Here is a 10234-nt window from a genome sequence, read left to right on the forward strand (position 1 = left end):
AACTTGTAAGCTAATATGACACATATTATTTGATGTTCCTATGTCTAAAGAAACATTTCGGTGTTGTCATCAAATACTGGATCAGTAAAAATTCAAACAGAACCATTTGTTTTGATTGTTGTTTGGTTTGTATTTCAATTTGTTTTGTTGTTGTTGTTGTTATTTTATTACTCTTTACTCTCACCAGGGATTTGCTAACATAAACCTAACCATGCATCCTTTTTTATGCCTAATCATAACCAGGCATGACTAACAGGGACTTTATGAAGGAAAATATTTTGGGTAGGACTGAATCTTAACTGGGCTGTTAAAATTGGCAGTGTGATATTACTTTCACCCCCTCCTACTTACATACAAGCATGTTCAACTCTTTTTATTTTTGCAATATCACATTTATAAAAGTTTCACACAATGTAAAACACAAGTATCTAACAATCTGCAAAAAAAAAAAAAAAAACAAACAAACAAAAAAAAACCAGGCTTGTAGCATTTTTGGAACCTGGAAAAAGTAGGTTTTTTCAGCACATGGGATAGTTCTATGTATTGCAAAAGGTCTTTTGTAATGTTGAAATTAAACTAAAAGTAATGAAATTACATTATATATATATATATATATATATATATAAACAAAAGATGTACTTGGAAACTTGTGTGTGTATTTTTTTTTTTCATTTGTTTTTTAATAAAAACCATAATATTAATAATAATTAGAAAAATTTAGTGTATTGTTCCAGAGGGCGATGGCTGCTGGCAGGAATGAGCTCTGGTATCTTTCTGTCTTGGATTAGACTTGATGAAGTCTCACACTGAACACACTCTGTTGTTTCTTCACTGTGTTGTGTAGCAGATGCAAAGAATTATCATTTTCAGAAGCTTGTGCAGCATTATTTTCTAGACAATGACTCAAGAGTTATTCCCAGCACAGAACCAGCCTTCTTGATCAGTTTGTTCAGTCTCTTTAAGTCTCTGGCGCTGATGCTGCTGCCTCAACAGATGCTGCAAAGCTGATTGCACTTTCCACAACAGACTTAAAGAAGATATGCAACAGTTTGGTTCAGACAACAACAGTCATCTCTTTTGTTTTGTTTGTGTTCAGGATGAGGTGATTGTTAACGCATCATCTCACAAACTGTCTGACTAGTTCTCTGTAGTCATCAGTATTTTTGCAGATGACGGGACTTAATGTTGTATTGGAAGTCTGAAGTGTACATTGTGAAAAGAAATAGTGAGTATACAGTTCTTTGTGATGCCCCAGTGCTACTGACCACCATCTCAGACACACAACCTTTCCATCTCTATACTGTAGTCTTTTTTCAGGTGGTCAGGTGTTTGGAAGGCTTCCACCTAGAATTTTAGAGCAAGCTGAATTGTATTAAAAGCACTTGAGAAATTAAAGAACAATGATCCTTAAAGTGTTCCCTGCTTGGTCCAAATGTGAGTTGGATGTCTGAAGCAGGTAGATAATGGTGTCTTCAAAATAGTAAATTAACCTGTAATGATTTTTTTTTTCAATTATATTTTTGAGCCTATATTTTTTATATTTATTTATTTTGCCCTTTGCACTATGAGCCGACAAATTTATAACACATTTTGTTGTAAAACTGTGACCTGTATCAGATTTTCTTTATAAAATTATCCTGGTGAATAAATAAATAGCTACATACATTCACAATAACATTATTGTTTATCAAAAGAAAAACTCAAAAGAAATAATACTATTAAAATAATTCCCTTTTGATTTTCAAGTCTGTTGTCTCGTATGCAAGAAAACTTAAAAATAATGAAAAAAAAATCTCATGTTTATGTCTTACACAAGTGTGTGTAAGACACACACGTTTGTACTAAAATAATGTATGACCAAGCCTCTCTTTCTTTTCTTTTTTTATCTTGTTTTCATCTCAATCTAGTCACAGGGATGCTGCTGTCCTCGCATTAATAATGGAGTAAAGAGTATTATTGTAGATGATATCTAACATTAATCTCAAACTGGCCTACATTTTCAAGGTTACAGGTCAAAGCCATTTCATGTTTTTTTATTAATGCTTGATCATGTAATAGGCTGTCTCCTCCCACAGCTATTTATTTGGACCCTAATGCTCTGGCTTTGGATATCACTTAAAGCTCTGTTCCCTGCTCACACATATTGCACCACACATTTGAGATCTTTTCAGAATGTCGAATTTCTGCTCATTGTTGAAGCTGCTTGGTGTTTCTTATTTTTGTGCAACTTCAGAAAAGAGCAATAAAACAGTCCACTGTTGTCATAATGATGGGGTGTTTAATGGCTTGTTATTAACAGACAATATAGTCACTGTTGGGAAACTAACAACTGGTTTTTAAATGCGCTGATGATAACCTCCAGAAAAACAACAGTATAACTTTTCAATATTGTGTTGCAACAGGCTTTGATTTACACAGTGGTCATTCTCAAATGCCACTTGAAATTCTTGCTGGATAGTTCCCATCATTTCCTTTCAAAGCTGTCACTTCAAAATGGCATTCATGTATTCAGATCCACAGCAGTTAATCATGGTTTGTTTTTAATTGAATATGAGTCGACAATGTATGGGAAAAGGCAAAGCATTGACGTGTTTGCGAGCTATGGCAAGACCATAAAGCATGCCACTTCACTCAGCTTCTCCACTGACACAAAAACATCTACGCACATACACACCACACAAGTGTTTCCAAACACATCTTGAGAATAGTCCAGATTTAAGACCTGTTGCTGGTGTGGAACTTAGTGAAAAGGAGTATCCTGTGGGGCCTTTGGGGGCCAGAAAGGTACTAAGTAGCTCTCTCTGTGTGCGCATGCAAGCATGGGTGCGTGTATTTGTGCATGTGATTGTGTGTGTGTATGTGGCGGCGAAGAGTGACCCGAGAGGCCCAGCTAGTTACAGCCTCTCTGCTGGAGACCACCACTTTCACAAAACAAGCATTGTTGGTACAGAACTCCAGACACCAAAGACACACACACTGAAAATAACACATATGCACACAAACATACTAAAATACATACACCACAGATAAAACTGTGGCAAGATTTAAAATCCAGCAGAGGTCATGTTAAATCTGCAATGAATAAAATGACTTGGTCCCACAAGGAGATCTGCAGATCTCTTTATGCAGAGAACAGCACAGCTTTTTACAGCAAAGCTAACAAACACACATCCACCCAGCACACTGGACAAAATATGTCCTAACAATAGCCCTTGGGTGGCTGGTCAGACTATTATTGTAGGCGTTTCTATGCTAATTATGTGTGACTGAAAGCATGTCAAAACCAGTTACTGGAAATAAGTGGTGAGCTGGAAATTATAAGCTAGAATTACTTTGCCTACAAAGAAAAAAATATTTTCAACAGAAGTTTTGTATGACCAGTGTTGAAAAAATTTGTTCAAAATCTTTTCTAAAGCATCCTTTATACGCTTGTGCAAAATCCAGAAAAATGGCATTGTCTTCAATAAAATCATCACCAGAAAAGAGAAATGGGGCAAGCAACATGACATGACCTCCACTTCTCCCACTGAACTGTGCAAAGACGTCGTTGGCTGTCAAGAGAGTACGTCATCGCCTCTCACCGCTCCAGTGTAACCCCCTCAAGCCTCTGGCGGTCACACAAGTGTGAAAGTAGCAGCTCCAACTATTGCCCGGACAAACCCATGCAGCATCCAGGTCCCACACGGTCTGATAGAGAGGAAGGAGAGTGCGCACCGAGTACGTAGCGGAAAGGGGGAGCAGAGGTGGAACATTTGCGCACAGTCTTTCAAGCCTGGATTGTTCTTGGCTCTTCTTTGGATAGTTTGGACATTTTTCTACACTCTTTGCCTCTTGGAATTTGATTCTGAATTCTTCTCAGCACTTAAATGACAACATTAAATATGATTTCCTCGCACCTGTTCCTGCTGATGTTGAACTGTTTGCTGGCTGCTGCATCGGTAACAGGGGACAGCAGTTTCCTCCAACTGTCGTCAGATCTTTTTTCAAGTGACCTGGATGAGGACATTGTCTCCCAGCATATGTCCAGATTGTACGAGAAATACAACCAGGAAAATCGCCTCAAAGAGGGAAACACTGTCAGGAGTTTCAGAGCCAGCCAAGGTGTGTGAACCTGTTCACAAAACGACGAAGATTAATATGGCTCCTCGTAGGAGCGCTCAGATGCATCAGTTTAGATGTGTAACCAAAAATATCTTCGTGTGCCATAAGTGCACCAGTAATCCGCTGCAAAAAGCAGAATATAAATGTGTAGTCATAAAGGTCCCTTGATCCTCTCCAGGGATGGTTATTAAAAGTGCAAGTACGCAGTGGAGCTCAGTCTGTCGCTCTAAATAGGAAGGATTGTTTTGGAACAGTCTGAGAATGCATTTCAAAGGTTTGGGGTTTGGGTTTGCTGTAGCAGTTGTGCCCTTTCTGTGCAGAGTCTGATCAGTTAACCCAGACAGGCGCGCAAGAATGCATGTTATTCCCTGTGAGCCGTGCATAGTAAAATACAATACAGTCCAATCTTTGTGGCAGTTATGCGCAGCACAAGTCTTTGTGGTGGCTTCCTGTTGTTCCTGAAGGGCATAAGTGACTCCACGTCCTGGAGTCAAGAGGCTTAAAGCACAGTCGTTCCCCTCTGTCTGATGCTGTTTTTACAAACACAACTCAGACATTTATATCCCACATAGTTCTCAGATAGCATATCATAACACGTGTGTATTTTTACTGCAGAGGCTTGGTGTAATCTAAGGAGAGATGTAAGAGAGTTTTCACAACAATGTAAGACCTGTTGAAACAGTCGATTATGTTTTGGTGTCTAAGCAGACAGTGCCGGCTGTTTTAAGCTTAAGGGGAAGCTTTAAGAGAAACTGAGGTAAGCATTTCCATATGTGGGCTGATTCAAGGTAATGTATATCTCTTGAGTCAGTCCATACTTCCGTTGAACTCTTATACAATGAACAATAACTCTGCTGTTGAAGTTAATGTTCATCATGAATATGCAGCTCTCTGTTCAACCCCCTCCATCCCTGCTTACCAAATCCCCAGAGTCTGGTTCCTCTTAAGGGCACCTTCTAAAACCCTACCAAGACGTGGAGCTGTATACCAGTCCCACAGCTCAGTCATGCAGCAAAGTGTAAGAAAAGGTATTTTAATGCCCCAGTTTTGAGGGGAGTTTAACCACAGATAAGTGTTTTTGGCTCAATAATCTACCTTTTTAAAACCCACTTCCCCTGGATTTGGCACTTTTACACTGTGTATTTCATTTTTGCCTCTCTTTCTTGAGAAATTTTATCTAAAATTACTGGTAAGAGGTGCATTACTGAAAGCTTAAAGACCCACGTTCAACTACATTTCAGTTCCTGGTTGCATTGCCTGCACTGGCAATGTCTAGTAACATCAAATAAATGTATCAAAAGCGAAATGAAAACCAGATAATCACAAACCAGCTTTGGCTAATTTATCCCTTTCAAAACCAGACCACAGACATACATGGGGGAGACAAAATTGCACAAATGTTTCCATGTGCAGCATCAAATAGACAAAAAAAAAACATATATATATATATATATCACTGAATGGATGAAAACCAATGCTCAATTTCTCTTGTTCACCTGCCTTACTGTCTCTGTTTGTTTTGCAGACTCTACTGACCACAGGATGATGTACCGACTCAACCTAACAACCCTCCAGGACTCTGAGGTCATCCTCTCTGCCACATTTCACTTCTTTCTTGATAGGCACCCGATTCCAAAACCCTGGTTCTGTAAACGCTTCAAGAGCCCATCCTGCCGCTCTGCAGCCATCCTCCCTTCTCCGTCCGTCAGCTTTATACTTCGCTCCATCTCTTCTGGGTCAGATGCCAGATCTAGGTCAGTAGGGTCATTTCTAGGCAATATGACCTTCCACCCCCACAGGAGAGGGGTGTGGCAGATGAAAGATGTGACCCAGGTCATAAAGGAAGCATGGGACAAGGGTCAGCTGCTGGTGTCAGTTGAATTGGACGTAGGGCAGCAGCACCATAAGAAACCAGAGGAGACTATCTCTGCTGGCAGCATGCCCTACCTGTTAGTGTATGCTAATGACCAAGCCTTATCAGAACCTAACAGTGTGGCTGCAAGCCTTCAGAGGTATGACCCATTTAGTGAGGGAGGAGAGTTCCTGCAAAGGCCTAACTCCTCACCAGATGTGAAAGGACGAGTAAGAAGGGAAACAAATCTGCTCTCTGATCCCATCCAGAACAATGAGCTGCCTGAGGTCGACCACTGGCTCAATGAATACAGGAAAGATGATCTGTGGGAGAGCAACTGGTACCTTGCACTCAAACCCAAACCTAAATCAGAGAAGAAGGAAAAAAAGAAAAAGAACAATGAGAAAGATGGAGAAGGGAAAAGCAAAGGAGGACATGAACTTCAGGTTCTCAAAGAAATAACGAGAACATCACAAGGGGTCAAAACCGATGATCCTAATGTAAAAAGGCTCAAAGATACTCGCTTACGTGCCATCAGCGACCGGCAAAAAAATGAGCGGAGAAATGAGGGAAAAGTTGGAAAGAAACACAAGGACAGTGCTAACACTCAGTCACCTGTTTTAAGTTTTGATGAGCAAACAATGCGGAAAGCCAGAAGACGGCAGTCCAGCAACGGCCAGCACAGAGGCTGCTCCAGGAGGACCCTTAGAGTGGATTTTGCAGATATTGGGTGGAGTGAGTGGGTCATAGCCCCCAAGGCCTTTGATGCCTACTACTGCTCTGGCGCTTGTGGTTTCCCCATGCCGCAGGTAAGGGCATATACATCTTAACTCACTTTAGATTGTCTCATTTAGTTTTCTATTTTCATCAACAAGTTGTACTGAGTATTTTTGTTAGCTGTTCTCATCCTTTAATAGTTTTTTTCTTATTTGCTTTATTCTCCTGGATTAAACCTCTACCAGGTGGTGAGGCCATCTAACCACGCCACCATCCAGAGCATAGTGCGAGCCGTTGGGATCATCCCTGGGGTTCCTGAGCCCTGCTGTGTCCCAGAAAATATGAGTCCTCTGGCTGTGCTCTTCCAAGATGAATCCAGGAACCCAGTACTCAAGGTTTACCCCAACATGACCGTCCAGTCCTGCTCCTGCAGATAGGGAGGTGGCAGAGCACAAACTGGGGTGGCTGAGGAGAACAACTAAAAATAACACTAATGGAGACAGACCTGTGCATCTGTTATGTGGTTTCCTGATCCTGAAAAACAGTAATTTTGCCTAGCGATGTTCTTTAAGGAACATAGGCTGCAGAGAAATCACTTCCATCTCCTCTGTCCTACGGCAGCAGACTTGAAGAGACACATTGTCTGGCATCTGTGTTGGCAGGAGAAACACATGAAAAGTCAGCATGCCGCATGCCTAAGAATCCTGGTAATTTTTATGCCATGTTTGAAATAATATTGAGGATTTCTCAGACCAGAACATTTGAAGGATGTTTTCTTCTTCATTGCAGAAAGTTTTGCAAACAACTCATGGTGAGTTTGCGTCCATGACTTCTTTGAATACAAAGAATACAGATAAAAGCAAAATTTAGTAGTATGTCATCGAGCAGCTCACACAGCAGCATACATATGAAAGAGATTATAAAAACATTTCTAGATTTTTATTATGCGTGTTTACAATAGTACCTTCGACATTGTACATGAATCATTCATTTATTGCAAGACAGCAGGGTTATAGTACATTCTTGCTGTTTATATCATAAAAGGAATTTTCCAATGAACTGTAAAGAGCACCTGGGATTCATTTACACCCCCTCCAACTCCTCATAACTCTTCACGAATGTTAGAATGAAACCATAAATATTTTCCTATTTTGAATGTGAAATATGATTAAACCTGTTGTCATAGTTACTAGAATTTTAGATGAGTTTTTTGTACATGTATATTGTTTAAATTATGAAAAGTTAGCTTTCTATAAGTTAGAATAAAAAATAATTTAATCCAGTGGTCTTTCTAGTATATTATTGTTTCACACAGGATATGTTTTTCTTGGAAATTACTGTGCATAACGTTTGATTTGTGGGGTGAAATTTTCTGTCACAACAAACCTAAAAAGGGCACCACTGTTCCAACACAGCTTAGCACAAAAGCAGGAAGGTTCCACTCAAAAATAGCCAACATTCCCCGAAGGCTCCTTGAACCCATTTATACCCCACACCAAAGGCTGTCCAGCAAATAATGTGACGGATGCAGCCGCAGTGGATTAATGGAAGACGCAGGCATGCACCTATTAGGATGTCAGCCACTTGAACTTCAAAACATAGTGCACTTCCCCTTTTCTGCTCATGCCCCCCCAACCCGTCATTCAAAACTAGAGCATTTTCAAGTGCAGGGCTTTCTTCTCAGTACCTTCTTTTCACAGATGTTCGCAGACAGATGACCTCAACCTCTCTGACTACGCTGTTTGTCGCCTCTATTCAGAAGAGGATCAAGGTGACACATGTGGTGTCTAAACAATGTGTCAAACTGACAGTGAAATGATAGAGGAAACCATTTGATTGTCGTCCCATTACTTTGTGGCTGTTTTGTCTGAAACCTCAAAAAGTTGGCACAGTGTGTCCACATCTGTTTTCAGCAACCAAATACTTTGAAGTTTGCCACAACTGGACAGTAAAATTGCCTGAAAGACAGAGACATTCACTTGTGGAAAAGAAACAAAAGAATGAAACCACACAGCTTATTGCATTAGAAAACACTTCTATAAGTATTTTGGCATGTACGCAAAGTGCTTGAAGAGCATCATTTCCATAAATCATTTGTCCATTCTGTTCTTCTCTACATTGTTTTGTCCACTTCATGCACAGATATTACATTATGTATTCACTATCTTTGAAAGGCTTTTTGTTTGTTTGTACTGTTTTATAGATAAAACAAATTAAAGAAGGTTTCATTGGTAGTTTACAACAACAGAACAAAACCCCTTAATATGAAAGAAAACAAGGATATAGATATGAATATAACTTACATTTGTAACATTACTCCAAACTCTGGTCTTCCAGTATATTCATACTAATTAGCAGGAAACAACTGAGAACCAAATGAACCCCTCATCCAAAACTTACTTTACTAAAATAGTTAAGCAATTTCTATTAAAAATGTTTTAATAAAGCAAGTGAGGGACAGCAAATCATTATTAAGTTTTTATTTTAAGACATATGATATTGAAGACAATTTCAAGTTACAAGTGAACAGACTGGAAAAGCCTCTATCATTTAACCATATACACTTTCATTCATTCATCTGTGAATGAATTGCATTAACGCTGACTTTCTTGCTGTCTTCATGCGAGGATCTTGATAGCATTAAGCCAATTAGCACAATACTCGACACTCACTGATCACCAAAACTGTTGTTGTGAAGCAAAGGCAGTAAGACATAAGTTGCTATTTCTGTTATCAGCTTGGGATTATTTTCTGCCTTTGTATTTGTTTAACTAAAGCGGTTCACCACACTCAGTAACATGAACATATTCACAAATTCTGATTACTCAATTTTTCTCTGATATTGGATTTTCTGGTTATTTTCCAGTAACTTGTCATTGCTTTATTGTAGTTAACTTCTTGAGAAAATGTGTTAGGTGTTAGCAGTTGGTTCCTCATTTGCTTCTTGTTGATTAGTTAAAATTGTATGTACTTTCATTTTAATTGTTAGCTTGAACTTTGTTAATTGTAGGTGATCTCCGTTTAACAAATAAATCATCAACAAGTGCACCTAGTAGTTGTGATTTAGGCATCTTTTGTGGAAGGGTTTAAGTATTCTGTAAACAATCATATTTCTAATAAATTTAAATTGATTTGCAGAGACCTGTTTTCACTAATTAGGGAAAATAAGTCAAATAGAACTGCCTTTGATTAATCCATCCATCAATCTGTTGTCTATACCTGTTTATTGCTGTGTAGGGTCAGATAGGCTGGAGCCAAGCTGCTATTAAGTGAAAGATAGGGCAGACTGCCAGTCCATCACAGGGCCCTCTGTGGTTCAGTCCTACAAACAATAAAACATATAACCAATAATATCAATAGGGCAACTCTATTACTCACTCCCAGTTACAACAATTAGGATCAAGTCCTTGTCAAGTTCAATTAAACAGATGGTCTGCAGAAAATGAAAAGTCCTTTGGAAATAATATTGCCTGTAACTGATTATTCAAATAAAACATGCAGTCCTGTTTTAATGTAAAATGTTATGATGAGGTTATCATAATTACAAAAAAAAAAACTCTTAAA

The 10234-nt window shown here is 39.0% G+C and overlaps 1 protein-coding gene across 1 annotated transcript; it reads left to right on the forward strand.

Annotated features, from left to right (window-relative positions):
- The first annotated feature begins 3638 nt into the window (after window positions 1-3638).
- On the forward strand, window positions 3639-9713 carry gdf10a (growth differentiation factor 10a). The gene is made up of 3 exons (XM_042009539.1): window positions 3639-4101; window positions 5627-6762; window positions 6916-9713. The coding sequence occupies exons 1-3, from the start codon at window positions 3867-3869 to the stop codon at window positions 7105-7107; spliced, it is 1563 nt and encodes a 520-aa protein (XP_041865473.1). The 5' UTR covers window positions 3639-3866; the 3' UTR covers window positions 7108-9713.
- The last annotated feature ends 521 nt before the right edge of the window (window positions 9714-10234 follow it).

Source organism: Melanotaenia boesemani, chromosome 16 (genome assembly GCF_017639745.1).
Source record: "Melanotaenia boesemani isolate fMelBoe1 chromosome 16, fMelBoe1.pri, whole genome shotgun sequence".
Taxonomy (NCBI): Eukaryota; Metazoa; Chordata; class Actinopteri; order Atheriniformes; family Melanotaeniidae; genus Melanotaenia; species Melanotaenia boesemani.